The following is a 27009-nucleotide window of genomic DNA, read 5'->3' as shown; positions in this document are numbered from 1 at the left end:
GGCTCCATCCTCATGGCACTCACCCTTTACATATTTATAAACATTAATAAGGTCACCCCTCAGTCTCCTCTTCTCCAAACTAAAGAGACCCAGCTCCCTCAGCCTTTCTTCATAAGGGAGATGCTCCACTCCCTTAATCATCTTCGTTGCCCTACGCTGGACCCTCTCCAGCAGTTCCCTGTCCTTCTTGAACTGAAGGCCCCAGAACTGGACACAATATTCCAGATGTGGTCTCACCAGGGCAGAGTAGAGGGGAAGGAGGACCTCTCTCGATCTACTAACCACCCCCCTTGTAATACACCCCAGGATGCCATTGGCCTTCCTGGCCACAAGGGCACAGTGCTGGCTCATGGTCATCCTGCTGTCCAACAGGACCCCCAGGTCCCTTTCCCCTACACTGCTCTCTAATATGGAATTTCCCAACCTATACTGGAACATGGGGTTGTTCCTGCCCAGATGCAGGACTCTACACTTGCCCTTGTTAAATTTCATTAGGTTATTCCCCGCCCAACTCTCCAGCCTGTCCAGGTCTCGCTGGATGGCAGCACAGCCATCTGGCGTGTCAGCCACTCCTCCCAGCTTAGTGTCATCAGCAAACTTGCTGATAGTACACTCTATTCCCTCGTCCAAATCGTTAATGAATATATTGAATAATATTGGCCCCGGTACTGACCCCTGAGGCACTCCACTAGATACTGGCCTCCAACTAGACTCCGCACCATTGACTACCACTATTGAGTGGGTATATCATATTCCATATCATGCACCAGCCTCTGGGAAAATTGAAAGGTACAATGGTTTGTTAAAAACTACACTAAAGGCACTTGGTGGTGGAACCTTTAAAAACTGGGATTCACATCTAGCAAAAGCCACTTGGTTGGTCAACACCAGGGGATAAACCAATCGAGCCGGGCCTGCCCAATCAGGAATTCTTCGTACTGTGGAAGGAGATAAAGTCCCTGTAGTACACATGAAAAATATGTTAGGAAAGGCAGTCTGGGTTACTCCTGCCTCAGGCAAAGGCAAGCCCATTCGGGGGTTGTTTTTGCCCAGGGACCTGGCAGCACCTGGTGGGTGATGCTTAAGGATGGAGAAGTCCGGTGTGTACCTCAAGGGGATTTGATTTTAGGTGAAAATATTCAATACTGAACTACATGATGTGAATTGCCATACTAACAGTGTTTAATAAGTGTCTTTCAGATCAAGACAGTGATGATGAAGCCAGAGCTAGCTTCTTCGAGTGGCTCCTGACAACTTCTTCAAAGTTGATGTCTTTAATCCACAAACAGTGGTCATGAGATGCACTTGCACCATTTCTCCTGCCCTGGGAGACTGTTGTGACAAAATGAACTTAATGAACTTTTCAAAGGATGGTCCACTGATTAATTACTCCTGTGTAAAATGTAGATATGTATATATATATAGAAGTAGTGATTAATTAGATTGTGTCGATAGATTGTATTGATAAGGCTTAAGTATTCAGTGAATGGCATATTATATGGGGTGGAATGTCCTGGTTTTGTTAAAAAACAAGTTTCGCTTTTAGTGAATTTCCCTGTCAGCTAAAGCCTTCATATTAGCTGCATTTTCCCAGAGAAGCAGATACATGTTTTGGTAAACACAGCAAGGGAATGCAAACTTATTGATAAGGACAGATGGACATCTCGCGAGAGGGGCAACGAGAAACCGCTGACCAAGAAACTGACCAACGGTGTATGACATTCCATTCACGTGAATATTTCATATAAAAGTAGGAGATCACGAGGATCTCGTCCCTTTTCCCTTCTGCTTATGGCCGACATTGGAGAGGACCTAGCTAGTCGTCCCTGCGAACCGAGGCCTAGTGAGAGACTGAATCCAGCTCCGCTTGGCTGCAGAGTCCAATCCAGGATTTTGGGTGCCAGCTCTGCAGTTGCTGGGACTTTCAAGATTCGTTTTCTATATTTTGTATTATTTTCTCTATTCTTATTAGCAGCATTAGTAAAACATTTTTAATTTTTCCAACTCTCTTCTCTCTGTCCTTCTTTCCCTCCCGATCGCCTGTCCTCAGTGGGAAGTGGGGAGAGGGAGGGGCAAAAGGGGGAAGTGGGGGAGAGAGGAGGTTAACAATACATCTGCCAGGGTTTTATTGTCACCCCGCAATCTAAACCCACAACAAACCCCCGCTTTGAGACCTGCAAGTGCAGAAGAACCATCGTGCCCTAGGTCTGGCTGGGCAGCAGCAGAAGCAGCCAGCTCCGGAGGTTCACCTGGCCCAGTCCTCATCACTTCAAGTGCAAGCAGACAGACAGCGAGGCATTACGACTTTGAGAAGCCACCCTCCACAAAGACACCAAAACACACTTGGCAAACACGTGCCTCAAACCAGCACCGTCTACTGAAGCAGAGAAATAAACTTCACAGCAGAGTCGGTTGTACTGTTAAGTGACATTCTTTATTTTATTCCTGCTGGGGAACACTGGAGATCATCCTCCGTAAGTGCTCCAAAGACTGGATGCTCTTGTGTGGCTTGTATTCACACAATTATGACATATGCATTACAATTTCTGAAAATTTTGACATACAATACAGTATACTAGGAAGTAATTGATGATGTTAGTTATAATTGTTTCGTTTCTTACTTACAATAAAACTATTAATTATTAGTTAGATAGAAACTAAGCACTCTGCTTCTAAACAATGTATTAATTAATCTTCTGTCATGTCTCTTGTCATGCAGAAGGACCCAGAACTGGAAAAATATCCCCTCCTTTTGCAGGTGGTCAGGAAGCAATTATCTCATGTCAACTGGCTAACGACAGCTACATCAGTAACGATGGGTACGGAACTTAATCACAGCATCCCTTAATTTAGCAGCTTCTCAGTACGTTCCCAGTAGCCCCGAGGGGGTGTCATGGACAGGGGGATCCTTCAACAGCCCGCACACGGCCGCCAATTGCGCTCCTGAACCGCAGCTGTGCAAACGGCACATTCGCAAACGCATTTCCCGGCCGCCCGGCCCCGCGGGAGCCCCAGCGCCGGAGCCGCAGCCCGCTCGCCCCGGGCCGGCGTCACCCCGCCCGCTGTGACGCCCCCGGCCCTCCCGCTGTGACGCCCCGAGCTGACGCTTTTAAGCCGCCCCCTGCAGCCGCCGGCTCTCAGTGCTGTCGCCGCCGCAGCGGGACCGGCAGTGCGTGTGTGGCTCGGAGCGTCGGGAGCTGCGACCCAGCTCGGGACTCGCCTCATCTCGGCTCTTCTCGCCTTCGCAACGCCCTCTAACGTTGCTCTCCCGGGGCTCGGTTCTGGGCTTCTCTTGCCCTCTCCGTGCCCTATACCCTTGTTCACCCGGGGCTCGGTTCTGGGCTTCTCTTGCCCTCTCCGTCCCCTCTACCCTTGTCCGCCAGGGGCTCGGTTCTGGGCTTCTCTTGCCCTCTCCGCGCCCACTCCCCTTGGTCTCCGGGGCTCGTCAGAGTCCGCCGGGCGACTCCTGCGGCTGCTCATCCCGGAGCGGGCCGTGCCCTCGTCTCCCCCGCACCATGCAGAGCTTCATGGCACTGCTCGGGAGGGTGCGGGAGCGGCCGCCGTCTGACGGCGCTTCCGCGCCCAGCACCGCCGGGGCCTCGGAGCTCCGGGAGAAGGGCCGGGGCGGGCTGCACGGCGCGGCCGCCCGTGGCGACCTGGCCTGGCTGCAGCAGCGCTGGTGGCGGAAGAGATGCTACATCAACTCGCGGGATGCCAACAAGCAGTAAGAGGCGGGCAGTGCCCATAGCGAAGACACACGTGCTCTGGCTGGAAGAGCCGGCGAAGCCCCACACGATGGCAAGCACCCTAGGGACAGGCCGGCTCTGCAGCGCTGCCCTTACCGGAGGCCCGCCCCAGCTGGGACAGGAGCCAGCGGATGCGCTCTGGCACCAGAAAGCTTGCTTTTGGCTTCTTTTTTGGCAGTTGAGCCTTGTGCCCCTAGGTGGTTGGCCCCACAGCCTGAAACGATGTCTTCAGCCGTCTTGTCTGTGCTAACTGGATGTATTTAATTTCTAGGACGCCTCTGCATCTTGCTTGTGCGAACGGCCATGCAGATGTCGTTCGCTTTCTGGCAGGAAAGCGGTGCCAGCTCAACCCTCATGCAATGTTTCGGAAAACACCACTGATGCTGGTACGTGGAATATGTTACGCTGTCGTACGTGGGGCTTGTCGATTATGCACTGAGCCATACCTGGCTTGCGTGACTCTTTACGTAGGCCTGCATAGAAGCAGGTATGTTGCAGTCAGTGGGGAAGGGGCATATGTTGCCTAATCTGTGAAGGCACTCGTACTTTCCCGTGTTGGGAAGATGCAGGAGCTCTGACAGAGAGAAAGGTACGTGTCGGAAGTTACTTCTCCTTTGTGGCTTGTTTCCAGGCAGTAGAGCACGAGCACAAAGACTGCGTGACTGCTCTGCTGGAGCACGGTGCCGACCCTGACCGCAAAGGTGCTGGCGGCAACACTGCCCTTCACGTGGCTGCCATCGTGCCCAGCAAAGCGATGGTGGAGCTCTTACTCGAGCACAATGCCCAGATTGAGGCTAAGAATGCGGTAAGCTTGGGCTTCGGTAAGGCTTCTCTTCCCCAGCCTTTCCTGTGTTCTTCTAAGGGAGATGGTTTCTCCTTTCAGTTGGGATACACTCCTCTTGCCCTTGCCATCCTCCAACGCCACGAAGAGATGGTTGAGTTCCTCATTCAAAAAGGAGCTGATGTGCACACTCGAGATCTGCATGAAAGGTGAATTCTCATCAAAAGTGTGCATGGGACTCCTGAGCATTGTTCAGGGGCTGGCTTGAAGGGAGCCATAGGAATGAGCTTTGAAAAAGAACCAGGAGCTGTCCAGAAGGAGCTCCTTCTGTGCCCCTGTGAGAGCAGACCCGCACTCGGCTGCTCTCTTACCTCGGGGGATGATCTCTGCACTGGGGACTGCAAGCAAGTGTTGGCTGTAGTGCCAGCACGCACACAAGTGCGCGTGAGCGTGCACACACGTGCACACAGAAACACAGACACACACGCACACACACCTCCCCGAGTCTGCTCCGGGGAGACGCTTGGCCTGGAGACCTCCCGAGGTCCCACCACCCTCAAGTGTCTGACGCATCCACGTGTTCTGCTGTAATTTTGCTCTGCCTGTAGGAGGGGAAATGATTGTTTGAGGAGCAAAGAAGGACTCAAGTAATGGCAAGGCAATGTCTGCAGAAGCTGATGTATTTCCTATGGTTTCTTGGATGCTTTAGGACCACTCTTGAGATTGCCGCTTATGCTGGGAATGTGAATGTACTACGGCTTCTTCTTCAGCATGGTGTTGATCTTTTTCATCGAAACAAGTATGGCCGTGCAGTTTTGGATTATCACAGTCAGTTTAAGCCTGAGTAAGTGCTTTACATCCTTGTTAGAGCAGCTGCATTGTCAGCATGTCTGTGTTGATGTGCAGCCCTTTTTGCTTGAATGGGGTGTTGAGACCTTTGTTGAAGCTGGGCTCAGTGACATCTTCTGATGCATCTCTTTCCGTGTCAAGAGTGGATTTGCAAGCTGAGGAAAACTTCCCTCCACAGCTCTGTCTGGGAATTCACCTGCGTGCTGCCAAGCTCCACCCAACTGACTAGCAACTACCTGCCTTTTGTTTCAGAGGGGATCCAACCGATATCCCTGATGCATTAAAATCTTCAGTGGTTTTCCTCCTCTTGTGGGCAGCTTTGCTCCCCTGACTGTTCCTTCCCTAAGGCGGCTACGTGTCCTTAACAGCTAGGCTGAATGAAGTAGCCCTCTCCTAGTGACGGCAGCCTACTGGTGGGTGAATGAACAGCGTTATGCCCACAAGTATGCCTTGACGAGCCATAAACAACTGCCCATGACCTCTTGTTGCTGAATCTGGACTTTGTGTCTTCTCCCCCTGCCCCTTCTGTCATCCCATATGGATGGGGAGCAGGAGAGAAGGGTGCCGGGGTAAACTGTGGAGTAAAAACCTCTTGAGGAACAAAGCATGTTTGAGGATTGCTCTAGCAAAACAAGAGGCTGGTTCCTTCCCTGCATGCTTCTAGCACAGTATCGGTCTTGTGCTAATGCACCATTTTGCACAGCAGCCTTGGTCTGGAGGATGTTCTTACTATTTTCTTGGGTTTGGGGGTTTTTTGTCTTTAGTTCTGCTTGTGAAGAAACCCTGAAAGTGGTGTCTCTTCAGAGCCCAAACTGCCCCTCTGCCAGAGTTGTTAGAAAATGACATGTGTGCAATGTAGAATTACCCCACTGACAGGAACAGGCACCTGTACTGTGAACATGCCTGCAGTGAGTACTTCAGTCTGCAGTAGTAGTGCCATGAGTGGTGTGTGTGTGTGTGTGTGTTGCCATTTAGACCTGGCTCTGAAGATGTGTAGGATGGCTCATGAATGGCTGTTGCACTTCCAGCAGAAAGAGGATGCAAGAGTGGGGATAAGATCACCGAGTTCATTTCCTTCCTTTTTCTATGTAGAGTTGTAAAGACACTGGAGGAATACAAAAACTGTAAAAGAACAGGAGAACGCTCTGTAGGAGGCACAGGAGGTCCCACAGTACCTGAGATCTCTTGCTCTGGGACGACTGCTGCCCCTCCCATGGGAGCACCTGTGCAGACTGGAGCAGGTAGGATCCCTCAGCATGGAGGAGGTGATGAGGACAAATCGCTGAGGCCTTAAGGACAATGAGAACCCTTTGTTAAATGCAGGGCCTGGGGGATGGGAAAAGACACAGTTAAACAAGCACTCAGGACTGCATTGTGCCTCTTCTCTCCTTTGAAGGTGTCTTGCCAGAAGCTGGAGCACAGCAAGAGGAGGAATGTGACTCCCTGTCTGATTTAGACCTAACTTCTCTGAAGGTGGGGCCCAACTGGGCTTGCTTACTTTTGAGCTCTTTTCCTTCTGCTTCCGACACAGGCTTGGAATGCCAGCATCTCTTCGGTCAAAATAGACCCTTGAGATCATCGAGTCCAGCTGCACAGCTGGCACTGCCAAGTCCAGAACTGAACCATGTCCCTTAGCAATACATCTCCACGTCCCCTGAATACCTCCAGGAATGGAGATGGGTCCAGAAGCAGTTTGTGCCAGTTCTAACGCATGTCTTAATTTCCACAGACTGATTCTGAAGGTCCAGAGGAAGTGTCAGCTCTCATGCCGCCTCATGATGCAAACCAACAAGGAGCGTGTGCGCAGCCTGTTGCAGAGGAGCATCACATTGGTAATTTCCTAAGCTTCTCTGGAGTGAAGCGGCTGGGGAAAAGCAGAGTGAAATAAGCACTCACAGCAGCGTGGCGCTTCTTATCTCTTTGTAGGTGTGTTGCCAGCAGCAGGTGAAGCGCAAGAAGAAGAAGAAGAGTTTGACTTCTCTTCTTTGGATGAGGTACTTTGTCTTCCTGAGCTAACAGAATTGTTGCACTTGTTAAGCCCAGCTGCTAGAAGGCAGTGTGATGCTGCAGTGTTGCTGCGGATTCCTCTCATCACTGTCTGTCGGTCTGTGTTCTTGCTCGCTCAGGTTTTTGCACTGGAGAGAGAAGAGCTTCCGCTCAAGAAGGAGGCTTCAACACAAACCGATGGTCAAGGCGACACTCAGGTGACTCTTGGGGCCTGATGCACATATCTGTAAATCAAGCCTGTCAGCTTAAGGAGACCTGTTCTTGCTACTGAGTTCCTTTTGGAGTGCTGCAAAGAGGCAGTTTTTGAATCAGGACCTGAAGCCTATTTTGGATCCCTTTTTGTTCCCATTGTGAAGCAGAGGTGCGGCATGAAGAGGGAAAACGTACGGTTAGGAAAAAGTCGGTGGCACAGTCTCTCAGCCTCTGTTTGGAGGAGGAAAATACGGAAGCGTTTTCCGTGTATTAGGAAAGAGAAAGCATCCTGATGAGCTGCCGGTCGTTTGGATGTGCTCAGCTGAGAAAGGTGCCGGCAGGTGCCTGCTGGTGGTGGCCAAAATCTCTCGTCTTTGAATTCACTGAGTCATAGAAGCTTAGAATGGTTTGGGTTGGACAGGTCCTCTAAAGATCATTTAGTCCAAAGCCCTGCTATGGGCAGGGTCATCTTCCACTAGGTCAGCTTGCTCAAAGCCCTGCCCAGCCTGACTTTGAACGATTCCAGGGATGGGGCACCCACAACTTCTCTGGGCAGCCTGCTCCAGTGTCCCACCACCCTTGTTCCAACCCTCTGGTCATTTCTGTGGCCCTCCTCTGGACCCACTCGAACAGGCCCGTGTCTTCCTTGTGCTGGGGACCCACGAGCTGGAGGCAGTAGTCCAGGTGGGCCTCACAAGAGCAGAGCAGAGCAGAAGGGGAGAATCACCTCCCTCCACCTGCTGGCCATGCTGAAGATCAGTCCAATGATATGATCCCATGACTAAAAGCATGTGTCCCGTTGTCATCTTCTTACTGACTGCTCCCTGCTCATGGAACACCATTTCTTTAGGGATGCATCAGGTGGCTGCGGGAGGAGCTTGTCAGCGCTCTCAGAAACTGCTCCAGAGCAGAAGTTTCACTTGAAGTCGAGAAGCGCTCCAGCAGGGACCTGCAGGAACAGAAACTGCAGCTGCAGAAGGAACTGAACCGTTCTAAAGCTCAGGTAGGGAGAAAGCCTGTCTCTTGCCTCTTGGCAGGGACCCAGGCCTTTTCTGTTGCAAACCAGAGTGAGGAACGGAGCCTTAGTTGGGGGTCCACTCCTTTTTATCAAGCCTAAGCCGACTACTGCGGATTCTTGCTTTGGTTTGACAGCTGCAGGAACTGCAAGAACGGCTGATCCGGACCGAGTGTTATGCCGAGGCCCTGGAGAGTGCCATGAAGAATAAGGAGAGGGAGCTAACAGCTGCCAGGAACCTGCGGAGCCTTCTGGTCACCTCTTCTGGAACTGCAGCTCTCCCAGAGCTGGAAGAACGCATGCAACAGTAAGGAAGTCACACAGCAGGGCAAGGCTTTGCTTTCTGCGATTGTGGGAAAACAACTGGACTGCCTTTGTGCATGCCAGCAAGATAATACCACATGCTTTTCAAAGATGCTTTTGTTTCAGATGAGGTTCTATCACACTCTTCCTTTGGGATTTGTGCTCTTGTGGACTTCTGTGATAAGACCTGTCCTTCTTTTTTAGGCTCCAAGTCGGAATGGCCAAGCTGCAAGCCACAGCCCGGCAACAAGCCAACACCATGGAAGCCCTTCGGAAAGAGCTGCGAGCCTCTGCCTCAGTAAGCTAGTCAAAAGCTTCCCTTTTCACGAGCTCCCAGAGACAAGTTCCATGTTCAGGTGGGGAAGTTTGAAGAAGAGGTTTTCCCAGAGAGCCTGGGAGAGATAATTTCCTCTGTTCTGCTGACTACAGGCTGCCCTCCAAGTCCTGCTGCCCCATTCCACAGCTTTCTGGCCTTGAGAGTTGTCCCATGAGACTATAGCCAGTCCTACTTCAGTCCCAGCTAATGCCGTCTTTGTGAAGGACTTGGCAGTCAGGGGCTGGCTTCGGTATTTTCTGCTTTAGAACACTTGTGAGGTTGAGACCCCAGGCAGCACTTCAGACAGTCGTGCTGTAGAGGCATTTGGTACCTTCAGCTGCAGACGTTCCTTGGGCTCTGGTGGTGCCGAGCGCTTCATCCCAAAGGCCTGACTGGCGTCATCGGACTGTGACAGGAGTTCTTCAGTTGCCTCTGCTCTGGTGCCCTTCCTGTTTTAGGGACTATGGGTTCCTTGGCCACAAGATGTGGGCCCATAATGCAATCAGAAGACCTCCAAAGATGAGAATCTGTCTGCACCTTCTGCATGGAGATCTGTTCCTGTGCTCTGTGGGTGATGTATCTCTGCTATTTTCACAGCGTGGGAGCGAAAGCAAGGAATTGAAGAAGCCAGCTGAGAAGAAACGCCAATTGGAAGCGCTTCTGGAGGAAACACAGACAAGTAATGGCACCCTGGAGGAAGAACCTAGCGGGTATGGCTTTTTAGTGCTTTAAAAAACCAGCACGTTGAGTAATAGTCAAGCACTGCTGAACTCTAATGTAATAGCACATACTAACCACTTGGGAGCAAATTCAAGCCTCACATTCCATCTTATAAGGTGCTTCTTTGCATAAGTCCATGGTTTTAGAAAGCTACACAAGGCCTCTCAAATGCAAGCTGCCTGCTGTTCTCCTGGGAGGGAAGGAAATCTTTTCTTCCTCTGTGCAAGTAGACTTCAGGCCCTCCAAGGGATGTGTGGTACTGGAGCACTGGTTGCTCTCAGCAATTCCTGGCCTGTCAAGTGCGTTACAGACAGATGAAGGAAGCCATGGCTGTGCCGCTCACCTAAGAGGAGGTGAAAAATACCGACTTTTGCTTTGTTTCATGCTTTCCTTACTAATTTGCTGCGCAGCTTGGAGACGCTTCTGGAGGCATCTCAGACAAAGCTGATGGAATATACAGCGAGGAAGAGAGAGTCCCAGCCCAGTTTCCAGAGAGACCTGAAGAACAGCTGTTCTGAGGTGGCCAAGCAAGTTGGTAAACAAAGAAGAAAGGTGAGCTCTGGTTTGTTTAGTGGGTTGGAGGTGATTCTTTTTTCTGCTGGAACCTGTATGATTCTCGTCTGATACTTTTTTCCATGTTGCTAATTATCTGTTAGCTGTATTTTGCAATCGATTGATGCTCCTGCTGCTGTTGTAGCAGTGGATGGTGATGACGTTGGGGAACACAGATGTAGTTACCCTGATGGCTAAAAACCATGAGCCAGGAGTCCCAGCAGGGCTGCGGAGCTCAATGGCCTCTCCAAGCAGGACGCAGTCCCGGGGCCCCAAGTGAGAAGAGCAGAGAAAGTCATCATCATCATCACACCACCAGATTTTAATACTTTTAAATGCTCTGTCAGCAGGTGACAAAAGCAGTCTCAATGGCCTCCCACCTTCCGGATTTGCACAGAAGTGAGTGCCTTTAGAGCTCTCTCTTTGACTTGCTTTTGGTTTGCCACCTACAAGTTGGTGACATTTCCCAACAGCTGGAGGTGCAGTTGCAACAGCACATGCAGCAGGCAAGATAAACCCAGGACCTGTGAGAAGATTTTCCGCTTTGCGTGGGACTCAGGAACAACCAGTCCGGAACCTGGGCTTAGCCTCAGAAGTCATTTGGGACTCCTGTGGTAGGTCACAGCCAAGTAAAGCATTCTAAAAGAGAGATGGGAGGAAGAGCTGGACAAGAAATAAGGCAAAAACCACAGGAGGTTGATCCCTATCTCCGCGGAACGCAATTTTTGCACTTGTGGCTGTAGCCCACATGCTGTAGCTTTGTTGTTGACACATCTGAGTGTTTGGTTTTCTGGATCTGGATCTGCACATTAGTGCTGTACTTCCAGCATCCAGTTTCCAGTGCCACCTTTGGCCCAGCCTGCTGTATAAACTAACACCCCACACTAACCCTTCCCCAGCCACTGCTGAGCCTCCAGCACCATCAGCCGTGACAAGATGCCAGAGCAGAGGAAGCACCGGTGCCCGAAACCAGAGTGGTCACAAGAGAGAGGAATGAAGCCTGCAGACCTTGACATTCCATCTTGTGCAGCCATTGCCCTGCATCTGGTGCCAGCTGTATTCTTGCAGTGTGCTATTTAATAAATTGTGTCGTCTAGTCCGTGTCTTGGTTTTGCTGCCCCATTGGAGTGCTTGGGACCTCGCGGGTTTGGATGAGGACAGTCCTATCTTTGAAGGCTCACTCAGGCTCTCAACCCATGCAGGCACTTAGCATGTCTCTCTCTGTGGTTGCTCTGACGGAATATCAGTCGTGCAGGCGCCTCCAAGAGGGAACACACATCTGTGTCCTTTTCCTCTGAGGAGGCCTGAGACATGGTTGTACTCAGGTCGGGGACTTGCGCTGAGCTACTGCTAATAATCAGTTATCGGGCTCTTCCTGCCATCCTAGAGCAATCCTCCTGGTGGTCTGGGCAGAAGGTGGGGGTTGAGCTTCTGGTAGCCATGGAAGCTTTGCAGTTCCCAGAGCGATCTGATGGATTTGTTGCCCGCCGAGGGGGAAGGTGCGAAGAAGTGGGCACAAGCTGGGACGGGGGAATGGCACCTCAGGCAAAGGGAAACACTTTTCTCTTGTGAGGGTGATGAGAGAGCGGTGTCAGGGAAATGAAATGGATTCAAGTGACTCAGAAACAAAAGGAAAGGAAAGGGCCCGACCTGGTTTTGGCTCTTCAGCAAAGAGATGTCTCCAGGGGCTCTGCGATCCTTTGTGGGCTGAGCGTGGTCACAGTCATGGTCCTGCTGGCAGCTGGGGACACCACGTGCAGCAAAGCGCTCCCCTTCCTGGACTCCACGCTGAAATTCGGTTGGAAGCAAGAACCATCATTGACTCTGGTGTGTGGGCCCTGGTCTGTTTGGGAGCGGAGGGTGGGGTTCAAAGCTCAGCAGGACTCTGGGAGGAAACTCCTGCTGGGCATTTCCCAGCTGACACGCGCAACTCTGATCTCTCCCACTGACGTGGGCCTTCCCTGGCATAACCCAGCATTGACTGTGGGATTTGCATGAGCAACCTCAAGTGCCATTTAAATCTGCCACTGTCCACCCACCTCAAAGTACGCGCTTTGGTACATCCTTCGCGAACTCCACCTGAAGGGAGAACCTTTAGACTTGCAGCTGTTTTAGCCTCCTAGCCAAGCAAGGATCTGTTCCCTCTCTCCCTCTCAGTTGCCAGGAGAATAATAAGCTCCACAGATTTAGTAACTCAAAGGTTTCACTCTGAATACATCACAGCTGTGGAAAATATATACCCCAGCTTGCTGGGCTGATGACTTCCAACTGTATCCAAAACAATCATCCTGGGAATTCCCAGGCTGCTTCCCAGCACCAGCCTTTAGCAGGAAACATCTTGAAATTTGAAGCCCGAACTTGTAAGACCTAGAAATGTGAGGTGGTGGGTATCCAAATGTTCTCGGCGTGCCCTCAAGGGTGGGCACAGCGTGCAGGAGTTGGCAGTACAGCACAGGTTGGGTAGGAAAGGACGAGGCCTCCTCTCTTCTGCTTCTGACACGTACAAGAGAACTGTGCGGTCAGGCCCAGTCAGCATGGGTTTATGAAAGGCAGGTCCTGTTCGATCAGCCTGATCTCCTTCTATGACAAAGTGACCGACCTAGTGGATGAGGGAAAGGCTGTGTTGTTGTGTATTTAGACTTCAGTAAGGCCTTTGACACAGTATCCCACAGCCTTCTCCTGGAGAAGCTGGCAGCTCATGGCCTGGATGGGTGTACTCTGCAATGGATAAAGAACTGGCTGGAGGGCTGGACCCTAAGAGTTGTGGTGAACGGAGCCAAATCCAGTCGGCGGCCGGTCACAAGTGGTGTTCCCCAGGGCTCAGGATTGGGACCAGTTCTGTTTAATGTCTTTAACAATGATCTGGATAAGGCAACTGAGTGCACCCTTAGTAAGTTTGCGGATGACACCACCTTGGGTGGAAGTGTTGTTCTGCCACTTAAGTCACAAGCTGCCAGGCAGCTCTACGGGCTCAGGGAAGAGTGTCTAGAAACTGCGTGGTGGAAAATGTCTTGGGGGTGTTGATTGACAGCCGGCTGAACATGAGCCAGCAGTGTGCCCAGGTGGCCAAAAGGCCAACAGCATCCTGACTCGTATCAGGAATTGTGTGGCCAGTAGGACTAGAAAAGTGATTGTGCCACTGTACTCGGCACTGGTGAGGCCGCACCTTGAATCCTGTGGTCAGTTTTGGGCCCCTCATCCTAAGAAGTGCATTGAAGTACTAGAGAGAGTGCAGAGGAGGGTGACGAAGCTGGTGAGGGGCCTGGAGAACAAGTCTGATGAGGACCGGTTGAGGGAGACGATGGAACAAACATTCTTTAATTCACAGCCATGAAACAGGAGGCACTTGGTTGTACTGAACATTGGTAAACACTGGTTTTTATTCTTCGTGTGATAGGTACTCTGTGCCAAGGCTGAGAGTGGTTATCTAAACTCCTACATTGTGACTCTCATTAGAACATGACTTGGTGTCTGAGAATGTTGTTGCCATCTTGGTTGCCCAGAGATGCTGGCTACCAGTGAAGAACAGCCATAGAGTTATTCAAGGGAATCTTGATTTCTAACTCTGTCCTGGTTTTGTTAAAAAACAAGTTTCGCTTTTAGTGAATTTGCCTGTCAGCTAAAGCCTTCATATTAGCTGTGTTTTTCTGGAGAACCAGATACATCTTTTGGTAAACATAGCAATGGAATGCAAACTTATTGATAAGGACAGATGGACATCTCGCGAGAGGGGCAACGAGAAACCGGTGACTAAGAAACTGAGCAACAGTGTATAACATTCCATTCACGTGAATATTTCATATAAAAGTGGGAAATGACGAGGATCTCGTCCCTTTTCCCTTCTGCTTATGGCCGACGTTAGGAGAGGACCTAGCTAGTCGTCCCTGCGAACCGAGGCCTAGTGAGAGACTGAATCCAGCTCCGGTTGGCTGCAGAGTCCAATCCAGGGCTTCAGGTGCCAGCTCTGCAGGTGCTGAGACTTTCAATATAGGTTTTGTATATTTTGTATTATTTTCTCTATTCTTATTAGCAGCATTAGTAAAACATTTTTAATTTTTCCAACTCTCTTCTCTCTGTCCTTCTTTCCCTCCCGATCGCCTGTCCTTAGTGGGAAGGGGGGAGAGGGAGGGGCAAAAGAGGGAAGTGGGGGAGAGAGGAGGTTAACAATACATCTGCCAGGGTTTTATTGTCACCCCGCAATCTAAACCCACAACAAACCCCCGCTTTGAGACCTGCAAGTGCAGAAGAACCATCGTGCCCTAGGTCTGGCTGGGCAGCAGCAGAAGCAGCCAGCTCCGGAGGTTCACCTGGCCCAGTCCTCATCACTTCAAGTGCAAGCAGACAGACAGCGAGGCATTACGACTTTGAGAAGCCACCCTCCACAAAGACACCAAAACACACTTGGCAAACACGTGCCTCAAACCAGCACCGTCTACTGAAGCAGAGAAATAAACTTCACAGCAGACTCGGTTGTACTGTTAAGTGACATTCTTTATTTTATTCCTGCTGGGGAACACTGGAGATCATCCTCCGTAAGTGCTCCAAAGACTGGATGCTCTTGTGTGGCTTGTATTCACACAATTATGACATATGCATTACAATTTCTGAAAATTTTGACATACAATACAGTATACTAGGAAGTAATTGATGATGTTAGTTATAATTGTTTCGTTTCTTACTTACAATAAAACTATTAATTATTAGTTAGATAGAAACTAAGCACTCTGCTTCTAAACAATGTATTAATTAATCTTCTGTCATGTCTCTTGTCATGCAGAAGGACCCAGAACTGGAAAAATATCCCCTCCTTTTGCAGGTGGTCAGGAAGCAATTATCTCATGTCAACTGGCTAACGACAGCTACATCAGTAACGATGGGTACGGAACTTAATCACAGCATCCCTTAATTTAGCAGCTTCTCAGTACGTTCCCAGTAGCCCCGAGGGGGTGTCACTGACAGGCGGATCCTTCAACAGCCTGCACACGGCCGCCAATTGCGCTCCTGAACCGCAGCTGTGCAAACGGCACATTCTCAAACGCATTTCGCGGCCGCCCGGCCCCGCGGGAGCCCCAGCGCCGGAGCCGCAGCCCGCTCGCCCCGGGCCGGCGTCACCCCGCCCGCTGTGACGCCCTCGGCCCTCCCGCTGTGACGCCCCGAGCTGACGCTTTTAAGCCGCCCCCTGCAGCCGCCGGCTCTCAGTGCTGTCGCCGCCGCAGCGGGACCGGCAGTGCGTGTGTGGCTCGGAGCGTCGGGAGCTGCGACCCAGCTCGGGACTCGCCTCATCTCGGCTCTTCTCGCCTTCGCAACGCCCTCTAACGTTGCTCTCCCGGGGCTCGGTTCTGGGCTTCTCTTGCCCTCTCCGTGCCCTATACCCTTGCTCACCCGGGGCTCGGTTCTGGGCTTCTCTTGCCCTCTCCGTCCCCTCTACCCTTGTCCGCCAGGGGCTCGGTTCTGGGCTTCTCTTGCCCTCTCCGCGCCCACTCCCCTTGGTCTCCGGGGCTCGTCAGAGTCCGCCGGGCGACTCCTGCGGCTGCTCATCCCGGAGCGGGCCGTGCCCTCGTCTCCCCCGCACCATGCAGAGCTTCATGGCACTGCTCGGGAGGGTGCGGGAGCGGCCGCCGTCTGACGGCGCTTCCGCGCCCAGCACCGCCGGGGCCTCGGAGCTCCGGGAGAAGGGCCGGGGCGGGCTGCACGGCGCGGCCGCCCGTGGCGACCTGGCCTGGCTGCAGCAGCGCTGGTGGCGGAAGAGATGCTACGTCAACTCGCGGGATGCCAACAAGCAGTAAGAGGCGGGCAGTGCCCATAGCGAAGACACACGTGCTCTGGCTGGAAGAGCCGGCGAAGCCCCACACGATGGCAAGCACCCTAGGGACAGGCCGGCTCTGCAGCGCTGCCCTTACCGGAGGCCCGCCCCAGCTGGGACAGGAGCCAGCGGATGCGCTCTGGCACCAGAAAGCTTGCTTTTGGCTTCTTTTTTGGCAGTTGAGCCTTGTGCCCCTAGGTGGTTGGCCCCACAGCCTGAAACGATGTCTTCAGCCGTCTTGTCTGTGCTAACTGGATGTATTTAATTTCTAGGACGCCTCTGCATCTTGCTTGTGCGAACGGCCATGCAGATGTCGTTCGCTTTCTGGCAGGAAAGCGGTGCCAGCTCAACCCTCATGCAATGTTTCAGAAAACACCACTGATGCTGGTACGTGGAATATGTTACGCTGTCGTACGTGGGGCTTGTCGATTATGCACTGAGCCATACCTGGCTTGCGTGACTCTTGACGTAGGCCTGCATAGAAGCAGGTATGTTGCAGTCAGTGGGGAAGGGGCATATGTTGCCTAATCTGTGAAGGCACTCGTACTTTCCCGTGTTGGGAAGATGCAGGAGCTCTGACAGAGAGAAAGGTACATGTCGGAAGTTACTTCTCCTTTGTGGCTTGTTTCCAGGCAGTAGAGCACGAGCACAAAGACTGCGTGACTGCTCTGCTGGAGCACGGTGCCGACCCTGACCGCAAAGGTGCTGGCGGCAGCACTGCCCTTCACGTGGCTGCCATCGTGCCCAGCAAAGCGATGGTGGAGCTCTTACTCGAGCACAATGCCCAGATTGAGGCTAAGAATGCGGTAAGCTTGGGCTTCGGTAAGGCTTCTCTTCCCCAGCCTTTCCTGTGTTCTTCTAAGGGAGATGGTTTCTCCTTTCAGTTGGGATACACTCCTCTTGCCCTTGCCATCCTCCAACGCCACGAAGAGATGGTTGAGTTCCTCATTCAAAAAGGAGCTGATGTGCACACTCGAGATCTGCATGAAAGGTGAATTCTCATCAAAAGTGTGCATGGGACTCCTGAGCATTGTTCAGGCTGGCTTGATGGGAGCCATAGGAATGAGCTTTGAAAAAGAACCAGGAGCTGTCCAGAAGGAGCTCCTTCTGTGCCCCTGTGAGAGCAGACCCGCACTCGGCTGCTCTCTTACCTCGGGGGATGATCTCTGCACTGGGGACTGCAAGCAAGTGTTGGCTGTAGTGCCAGCACGCACACAAGTGCGCGTGAGCGTGCACACACGTGCACACAGAAACACAGACACACACGCACACACACCTCCCCGAGTCTGCTCCGGGGAGACGCTTGGCCTGGAGACCTCCCGAGGTCCCACCACCCTCAAGTGTCTGACGCATCCACGTGTTCTGCTGTAATTTCGCTCTGCCTGTAGGAGGGGAAATGATTGTTTGAGGAGCAAAGAAGGACTCAAGTAATGGCAAGGCAATGTCTGCAGAAGCTGATGTATTTCCTATGGTTTCTTGGATGCTTTAGGACCACTCTTGAGATTGCCGCTTATGCTGGGAATGTGAATGTACTACGGCTTCTTCTTCAGCATGGTGTTGATCTTTTTCATCGAAACAAGTATGGCCGTGCAGTTTTGGATTATCACAGTCAGTTTAAGCCTGAGTAAGTGCTTTACATCCTTGTTAGAGCAGCTGCACTGTCAGCATGTCTGTGTTGATGTGCAGCCCTTTTTGCTTGAATGGGGTGTTGAGACCTTTGTTGAAGCTGGGCTCAGTGACATCTTCTGATGCATCTCTTTCCGTGTCAAGAGTGGATTTGCAAGCTGAGGAAAACTTCCCTCCACAGCTCTGTCTGGGAATTCACCTGCGTGCTGCCAAGCTCCACCCAACTGACTAGCAACTACCTGCCTTTTGTTTCAGAGGGGATCCAACCGATATCCCTGATGCATTAAAATCTTCAGTGGTTTTCCTCCTCTTGTGGGCAGCTTTGCTCCCCTGACTGTTCCTTCCCTAAGGTGGCTACGTGTCCTTAACAGCTAGGCTGAATGAAGTAGCCCTCTCCTAGTGACGGCAGCCTACTGGTGGGTGAATGAACAGCGTTATGCCCACAAGTATGCCTTGACGAGCCATAAACAACTGCCCATGACCTCTTGTTGCTGAATCTGGACTTTGTGTCTTCTCCCCCTGCCCCTTCTGTCATCCCATATGGATGGGGAGCAGGAGAGAAGGGTGCCGGGGTAAACTGTGGAGTAAAAACCTCTTGAGGAACAAAGCATGTTTGAGGATTGCTCTAGCAAAACAAGAGGCTGGTTCCTTCCCTGCATGCTTCTAGCACAGTATCGGTCTTGTGCTAATGCACCATTTTGCACAGCAGCCTTGGTCTGGAGGATGTTCTTACTATTTTCTTGGTTTTGGGGGTTTTTTGTCTTTAGTTCTGCTTGTGAAGAAACCCTGAAAGTGGTGTCTCTTCAGAGCCCAAACTGCCCCTCTGCCAGAGTTGTTAGAAAATGACATGTGTGCAATGTAGAATTACTCCACTGACAGGAACAGGCACCTGTACTGTGAACATGCCTGCAGTGAGTACTTCAGTCTGCAGTAGTAGTGCCATGAGTGGTGTGTGTGTGTGTGTGTTGCCATTTAGACCTGGCTCTGAAGATGTGTAGGATGGCTCATGAATGGCTGTTGCACTTCCAGCAGAAAGAGGATGCAAGAGTGGGGATAAGATCACTGAGTTCATTTCCTTCCTTTTTCTATGTAGAGTTGTAAAGACACTGGAGGAATACAAAAACTGTAAAAGAACAGGAGAACGCTCTGTAGGAGGCACAGGAGGTCCCGCAGTACCTGAGATCTCTTGCTCTGGGACGACTGCTGCCCCTCCCATGGGAGCACCTGTGCAGACTGGAGCAGGTAGGATCCCTCAGCATGGAGGAGGTGATGAGGACAAATCGCTGAGGCCTTAAGGACAATGAGAACCCTTTGTTAAATGCAGGGCCTGGGGGATGGGAAAAGACACAGTTAAACAAGCACTCAGGACTGCATTGTGCCTCTTCTCTCCTTTGAAGGTGTCTTGCCAGAAGCTGGAGCACAGCAAGAGGAGGAATGTGACTCCCTGTCTGATTTAGACCTAACTTCTCTGAAGGTGGGGCCCAACTGGGCTTGCTTACTTTTGAGCTCTTTTCCTTCTGCTTCCGACACAGGCTTGGAATGCCAGCATCTCTTCGGTCAAAATAGACCCTTGAGATCATCGAGTCCAGCTGCACAGCTGGCACTGCCAAGTCCAGAACTGAACCATGTCCCTTAGCAATACATCTCCACGTCCCCTGAATACCTCCAGGAATGGAGACGGGTCCAGAAGCAGTTTGTGCCAGTTCTAACGCATGTCTTAATTTCCACAGACTGATTCTGAAGGTCCAGAGGAAGTGTCAGCTCTCATGCCTCCTCATGATGCAAACCAACAAGGAGCGTGTGCGCAGCCTGTTGCAGAGGAGCATCACATTGGTAATTTCCTAAGCTTCTCTGGAGTGAAGCGGCTGGGGAAAAGCAGAGTGAAATAAGCACTCACAGCAGCGTGGCGCTTCTTATCGCTTTGTAGGTGTGTTGCCAGCAGCAGGTGAAGCGCAAGAAGAAGAAGAAGAAGAGTTTGACTTCTCTTCTTTGGATGAGGTACTTTGTCTTCCTGAGCTTACAGAATTGTTGCACTTGTTAAGCCCAGCTGCTGGAAGGCAGTGTGATGCTGCAGTGTTGCTGCGGATTCCTCTCCTCACTGTCTGTCGGTCTGTGTTCTTGCTCGCTCAGGTTTTTGCACTGGAGAGAGAAGAGCTTCCACTCAAGAAGGAGGCTTCAACACAAACCGATGGTCAAGGCGACACTCAGGTGACTCTTGGGGCCTGATGCACATATCTGTAAATCAAGCCTGTCAGCTTAAGGAGACCTGTTCTTGCTATTGAGTTCCTTTTGGAGTGCTGCTAAGAGGCAGTTTTTGAATCAGGACCTGAAGCCTATTTTGGATCCCTTTTTGTTCCCATTGTGAAGCAGAGGTGCTGCATGAAGAGGGAAAACGTACGGTTAGGAAAAAGTCAGTGGCACAGTCTCTCAGCCTCTGTTTGGAGGAGGAAAATACGGAAGCGTTTTCCGTGTATTAGGAAAGAGAAAGCATCCTGATGAGCTGCCGGTCGTTTGGATGTGCTCAGCTGAGAAAGGTGCCGGCAGGTGCCTGCTGGTGGTGGCCAAAATCTCTCATCTTTGAATTCACTGAGTCATAGAAGCTTAGAATGGTTTGGGTTGGACAGGTCCTCTAAAGATCATTTAGTCCAAAGCCCTGCTATGGGCAGGGTCATCTTCCACTAGGTCAGCTTGCTCAAAGCCCTGCCCAGCCTGACTTTGAACGATTCCAGGGATGGGGCACCCACAACTTCTCTGGGCAGCCTGCTCCAGTGTCCCACCACCCTTGTTCCAACCCTCTGGTCATTTCTGTGGCCCTCCTCTGGACCCACTCGAACAGGCCCGTGTCTTCCTTGTGCTGGGGACCCAAGAGCTGGAGGCAGTAGTCCAGGTGGGGCTCACAAGAGCAGAGCAGAGCAGAAGGGGAGAATCACCTCCCTCCACCTGCTGGCCATGCTGAAGATCAGTCCAATGATATGATCCCATGACTAAAAGCATGTGTCCCGTTGTCATCTTCTTACTGACTGCTCCCTGCTCATGGAACACCATTTCTTTAGGGATGCATCAGGTGGCTGCGGGAGGAGCTTGTCAGCGCTCTCAGAAACTGCTCCAGAGCAGAAGTTTCACTTGAAGTCGAGAAGCGCTCCAGCAGGGACCTGCAGGAACAGAAACTGCAGCTGCAGAAGGAACTGAACCGTTCTAAAGCTCAGGTAGGGAGAAAGCCTGTCTCTTGCCTCTTGGCAGGGACCCAGGCCTTTTCTGTTGCAAACCAGAGTGAGGAACGGAGCCTTAGTTGGGGGTCCACTCCTTTTTATCAAGCCTAAGCCGACTACTGCGGATTCTTGCTTTGGTTTGACAGCTGCAGGAACTGCAAGAACGGCTGATCCGGACCGAGTGTTATGCCGAGGCCCTGGAGAGTGCCATAAAGAATAAGGAGAGGGAGCTAACAGCTTCTGAGAACCTGCGGAGCCTTCTGGTCACCTCTTCTGGAACTGCAGCTCTCCCAGAGCTGGAAGAACGCATGCAACAGTAAGGAAGTCACACAGCAGGGCAAGGCTTTGCTTTCTGCGATTGTGGGAAAACAACTGGACTGCCTTTGTGCATGCCAGCAAGATAATACCACATGGTTTTCAAAGATGCTTTTGTTTCAGATGAGGTTCTATCACACTCTTCCTTTGGGATTTGTGCTCTTGTGGACTTCTGTGATAAGACCTGTCCTTCTTTTTTAGGCTCCAAGTCGGAATGGCCAAGCTGGAAGCCACAGCCCGGCAACAAGCCAACACCATGGAAGCCCTTCGGAAAGAGCTGCGAGCCTCTGCCTCAGTAAGCTAGTCAAAAGCTTCCCTTTTCACGAGCTCCCAGAGACAAGTTCCATGTTCAGGTGGGGAAGTTTGAAGAAGAGGTTTTCCCAGAGAGCCTGGGAGAGATAATTTCCTCTGTTCTGCTGACTACAGGCTGCCCTCCAAGTCCTGCTGCCCCATCCCACAGCTTTCTGGCCTTGAGAGTTGTCCCATGAGACTATAGCCAGTCCTACTTCAGTCCCAGCTAATGCCGTCTTTGTGAAGGACTTGGCAGTCAGGGGCTGGCTTCGGTATTTTCTGCTTTAGAACACTTGTGAGGTTGAGACCCCAGGCAGCACTTCAGACAGTCGTGCTGTAGAGGCATTTGGTACCTTCAGCTGCAGACGTTCCTTGGGCTCTGGTGGTGCCGAGCGCTTCATCCCAAAGGCCTGACTGGCGTCATCGGACTGTGACAGGAGTTCTTCAGTTGCCTCTGCTCTGGTGCCCTTCCTGTTTTAGGGACTATGGGTTCCTTGGCCACAAGATGTGGGCCCATAATGCAATCAGAAGACCTCCAAAGATGAGAATCTGTCTGCACCTTCTGCATGGAGATCTGTTCCTGTGCTCTGTGGGTGATGTATCTCTGCTATTTTCACAGCGTGGGAGCGAAAGCAAGGAATTGAAGAAGCCGGCTGAGAAGAAACGCCAATTGGAAGCGCTTCTGGAGGAAACACAGACAAGTAATGGCACCCTGGAGGAAGAACCTAGCGGGTATGGCTTTTTAGTGCTTTAAAAAACCAGCACGTTGAGTAATAGTCAAGCACTGCTGAACTCTAATGTAATAGCACATACTAACCACTTGGGAGCAAATTCAAGCCTCACATTCCATCTTATAAGGTGCTTCTTTGCATAAGTCCATGGTTTTAGAAAGCTACACAAGGCCTCTCAAATGCAAGCTGCCTGCTGTTCTCCTGGGAGGGAAGGAAATCTTTTCTTCCTCTGTGCAAGTAGACTTCAGGCCCTCCAAGTGATGTGTGGTACTGGAGCACTGGTTGCTCTCAGCAATTCCTGGCCTGTCAAGTGCGTTACACACAGATGAAGGAAGCCATGGCTGTGCCGCTCACCTAAGAGGAGGTGAAAAATACCGACTTTTGCTTTGTTTCATGCTTTCCTTACTAATTTGCTGCGCAGCTTGGAGACGCTTCTGGAGGCATCTCAGACAAAGCTGATGGAATATACAGCGAGGAAGAGAGAGTCCCAGCCCAGTTTCCAGAGAGACCTGAAGAACAGCTGTTCTGAGGTGGCCAAGCAAGTTGGTAAACAAAGAAGAAAGGTGCGCTCTGGTTTGTTTAGTGGATTGGAGGTGATTCTTTTTTCTGCTGGATCCTGAATGATTCTCGTCCTATACTTTTTTCCATGTTGCTAATTATCTGTTAGCTGTATTTTGCAATTGATTGAATTCTCTTGATGCTCCTGCTGCTGTTGTAGCAGTGGATGGTGATGACATTGAGGAACACAGATGTAGTTACCCTGATGGCTAAAAACCATGAGCCAGGAGTCCCAGCAGGGCTGCGGAGCTCAATGGCCTCTCCAAGCAGGACGCAGTCCCGGGGCCCCAAGTGAGAAGAGCAGAGAGGGTCACCATCATCATACCACGAGATTTTAATACTTTTGAATGCTCTGTCAGCAGGTGACAAAAGCAGTCTCAATGGCCTCCCACCTTCCGGATTTGCACAGAAGTGAGTGCCTTTAGAGCTCTCTCTTTGACTTGCTTTTGGTTTGCCACCTACAAGTTGGTGACATTTCCCAACAGCTGGAGGTGCAGTTGCAACAGCACATGCAGCAGGCAAGATAAACCCAGGACCTGTGAGAAGATTTTCCGCTTTGCGTGGGACTCAGGAACAACCAGTCCGGAACCTGGGCTTAGCCTCAGAAGTCATTTGGGACTCCTGTGGTAGGTCACAGCCAAGTAAAGCATTCTAAAAGAGAGATGGGAGGAAGAGCTGGACAAGAAATAAGGCAAAAACCACAAGAGGTTGATCCCTATCTCCACGGAACGCAATTTTTGCACTTGTGGCTGTAGCCCACATGCTGTAGCTTTGTTGTTGACACATCTGAGTGTTTGGTTTTCTGGATCTGGATCTGCACATTAGTGCTGTACTTCCAGCATCCAGTTTCCAGTGCCACCTTTGGCCCAGCCTGCTGTATAAACTAACACCCCACACTAACCCTTCCCCAGCCACTGCTGAGCCTCCAGCACCATCAGCCGTGACAAGATGCCAGAGCAGAGGAAGCACCGGTGCCCGAAACCAGAGTGGTCACAAGAGAGAGGAATGAAGCCTGCAGACCTTGACATTCCATCTTGTGCAGCCATTGCCCTGCATCTGGTGCCAGCTGTATTCTTGCAGTGTGCTATTTAATAAATTGTGTCGTCTAGTCCGTGTCTTGGTTTTGCTGCCCCATTGGAGTGCTTGGGACCTCGCGGGTTTGGATGAGGACAGTCCTATCTTTGAAGGCTCACTCAGGCTCTCAACCCATGCAGGCACTTAGCATGTCTCTCTCTGTGGTTGCTCTGATGGAATATCAGTCGTGCAGGCACCTCCAAGAGGGAACACACATCTGTGTCCTTTTCCTCTGAGGAGGCCTGAGGCATGGTTGTACTCAGGTCGGGGACTTGCGCTGAGCTACTGCTAATAATCAGTTATCGGACTCTTCCTGCCATCCTAGAGCAATCCTCCTGGTGGTCTGGGCAGAAGGTGGGGGTTGAGCTTCTGGTAGCCATGGAAGCTTTGCAGTTCCCAGAGCGATCTGATGGATTTGTTGCCCGCCGAGGGGGAAGGTGCGAAGAAGTGGGCACAAGCTGGGACGGGGGAATGGCACCTCAGGCAAAGGGAAACACTTTTCTCTTGTGAGGGTGGTGAGAGAGCGGTGTCAGGGAAATGAAATGGATTCAAGTGACTCAGAAACAAAAGGAAAGGAAAGGGCCCGACCTGGTTTTGGCTCTTCAGCAAAGAGATGTCTCCAGGGGCTCTGCGATCCTTTGTGGGCTGAGCGTGGTCACGGTCATGGTCCTGCTGGCAGCTGGGGACACCACGTGGAGCAAAGCGCTCCCCTTCCTGGACTCCACGCTGAAATTCGGTTGGAAGCAAGAACCATCACTGACTCTGGTGTGTGGGCCCGGTCTGTTTGGGAGCGGAGGGTGGGGTTCAAAGCTCAGCAGGACTCTGGGAGGAAACTCCTGCTGGGCATTTCCCAGCTGACACGCGCAACTCTGATCTCTCCCACTGACGTGGGCCTTCCCTGGCATAACCCAGCATTGACTGTGAGATTTGCATGAGCAACCTCAAGTGCCATTTAAATCTGCCACTGTCCACCCACCTCAAAGTACGCGCTTCGGTACATCCTTCGCGAACTCCACCTGAAGGGAGAACCTTTAGACTTGCAGCTGTTTTAGCCTCCTAGCCAAGCAAGGATCTGTTCCCTCTCTCCCTCTCAGTTGCCAGGAGAATAATAAGCTCCACAGATTTAGTAACTCAAAGGTTTCACTCTGAATACATCACAGCTGTGGAAAATATATATCCCAGCTTGCTGGGCTGATGACTTCCAACTGTATCCAAAACAATCATCCTGGGAATTCCCAGGCTGCTTCCCAGCACCAGCCTTTAGCAGGAAACATCTTGAAATTTGAAGCCCGAACTTGTAAGACCTAGAAATGTGAGGTGGTGGGTATCCAAATGTTCTCGGTGTGCCCTCAAGGGTGGGCACAGCGTGCAGGAGTCGGCAGTACAGCACAGGTTGGGTAGGAAAGGACGAGGCCTCCTCTCTTCTGCTTCTGACACGTACCAGAGAACTGTGCGGTCAGGCCCAGTCAGCATGGGTTTATGAAAGGCAGGTCCTGTTCGATCAGCCTGATCTCCTTCTGTGACAAAGTGACCGACCTAGTGGATGAGGGAAAGGCTGTGTTGTTGTGTATTTAGACTTCAGTAAGGCCTTTGACACAGTATCCCACAGCCTTCTCCTGGAGAAGCTGGCAGCTCATGGCCTGGATGGGTGTACTCTGCAATGGATAAAGAACTGGCTGGAGGGCTGGACCCAAAGTGTTGTGGTGAACGGAGCCAAATCCAGTCGGCGGCCGGTCACAAGTGGTGTTCCCCAGGGCTCAGGATTGGGACCAGTTCTGTTTAATGTCTTTAACAATGATCTGGATAAGGCAACTGAGTGCACCCTTAGTACGTTTGCGGATGACACCACCTTGGGTGGAAGTGTTGTTCTGCCACTTAAGTCACAAGCTGCCAGGCAGCTCTACGGGCTCAGGGAAGAGTGTCTAGAAACTGCGTGGTGGAAAATGTCTTGGGGGTGTTGATTGACAGCCGGCTGAACATGAGCCAGCAGTGTGCCCAGGTGGCCAAAAGGCCAACAGCATCCTGACTCGTATCAGGAATTGTGTGGCCAGTAGGACTAGAAAAGTGATTGTGCCACTGTACTCGGCACTGGTGAGGCCGCACCTTGAATCCTGTGGTCAGTTTTGGGCCCCTCATCCTAAGAAGTGCATTGAAGTACTAGAGAGAGTGCAGAGGAGGGTGACGAAGCTGGTGAGGGGCCTGGAGAACAAGTCTGATGAGGACCGGTTGAGGGAGACGATGGAACAAACATTCTTTAATTCACAGCCATGAAACAGGAGGCACTTGGTTGTACTGAACATTGGTAAACACTGGTTTTTATTCTTCATGTGATAGGTACTCTGTGCCAAGGCTGAGAGTGGTTATCTAAACTCCTACATTGTGACTCTCATTAGAACATGACTTGGTGTCTGAGAATGTTGTTGCCATCTTGGTTGCCCAGAGATGCTGGCTAGCAGTGAAGAACAGCCATAGAGTTATTCAAGGGAATCTTGATTTCTAACTCTGTCCTGGTTTTGTTAAAAAACAAGTTTCGCTTTTAGTGAATTTGCCTGTCAGCTAAAGCCTTCATATTAGCTGTGTTTTTCTGGAGAACCAGATACATGTTTTGGTAAACATAGCAATGGAATGCAAACTTATTGATAAGGACAGATGGACATCTCGCGAGAGGGGCAACGAGAAACCGGTGACTAAGAAACTGAGCAACAGTGTATAACATTCCATTCACGTGAATATTTCATATAAAAGTGGGAAATGACGAGGATCTCGCCCCTTTTCCCTTCTGCTTATGGCCGACGTTAGGAGAGGACCTAGCTAGTCGTCCCTGCGAACCGAGGCCTAGTGAGAGACTGAATCCAGCTCCGGTTGGCTGCAGAGTCCAATCCAGGGCTTCAGGTGCCAGCTCTGCAGGTGCTGAGACTTTC

General features: G+C 51.3%; 2 protein-coding genes across 5 annotated transcripts; both read left to right on the top strand.

The window, feature by feature from the left end:
- The first annotated feature begins 3730 nt into the window (after positions 1-3730).
- On the top strand, positions 3731-11569 carry LOC309441643 (uncharacterized protein). 3 transcript variants are annotated; one of them, XM_082056516.1, is made up of 17 exons: positions 3731-4132; positions 4378-4551; positions 4630-4736; positions 5237-5371; positions 6469-6617; positions 6773-6849; positions 7106-7208; positions 7303-7370; positions 7503-7580; positions 8426-8578; positions 8728-8897; positions 9098-9191; positions 9807-9919; positions 10340-10481; positions 10832-10880; positions 10955-11095; positions 11381-11569. In XM_082056516.1, exons 1-17 carry the CDS (start codon positions 4001-4003, stop codon positions 11476-11478), a joined length of 1983 nt encoding a protein of 660 aa, XP_081912642.1. In that variant the 5' UTR covers positions 3731-4000; the 3' UTR covers positions 11479-11569. The 3 variants fall into 3 exon arrangements, with proteins under 3 accessions (XP_081912642.1, XP_081912641.1, XP_081912643.1); XM_082056515.1 differs by having other exon boundaries at positions 10829-10880; XM_082056517.1 differs by having other exon boundaries at positions 10829-10880; positions 10955-11569.
- A 4123-nt stretch (positions 11570-15692) lies between these two features.
- On the top strand, positions 15693-24114 carry LOC309453015 (uncharacterized protein). Of its 2 annotated transcripts, none has more exons than XM_082076080.1 (17): positions 15693-16671; positions 16917-17090; positions 17169-17275; positions 17774-17908; positions 19004-19152; positions 19308-19384; positions 19641-19743; positions 19838-19908; positions 20041-20118; positions 20964-21116; positions 21266-21435; positions 21636-21729; positions 22345-22457; positions 22878-23019; positions 23377-23425; positions 23500-23640; positions 23926-24114. In XM_082076080.1, the coding sequence occupies exons 1-17, from the start codon at positions 16540-16542 to the stop codon at positions 24021-24023; spliced, it is 1986 nt and encodes a 661-aa protein (XP_081932206.1). In that variant the 5' UTR covers positions 15693-16539; the 3' UTR covers positions 24024-24114. The 2 variants fall into 2 exon arrangements, with proteins under 2 accessions (XP_081932206.1, XP_081932205.1); XM_082076079.1 differs by having other exon boundaries at positions 23374-23425.
- Positions 24115-27009: the final 2895 nt, after the last annotated feature.

Source organism: Streptopelia decaocto (assembly GCF_964273445.1).
Source record: "Streptopelia decaocto genome assembly, chromosome: 1".
NCBI classification, from domain to species: domain Eukaryota; kingdom Metazoa; phylum Chordata; class Aves; order Columbiformes; family Columbidae; genus Streptopelia; species Streptopelia decaocto.
This window is presented reverse-complemented; position numbering and strand designations above follow the sequence as displayed.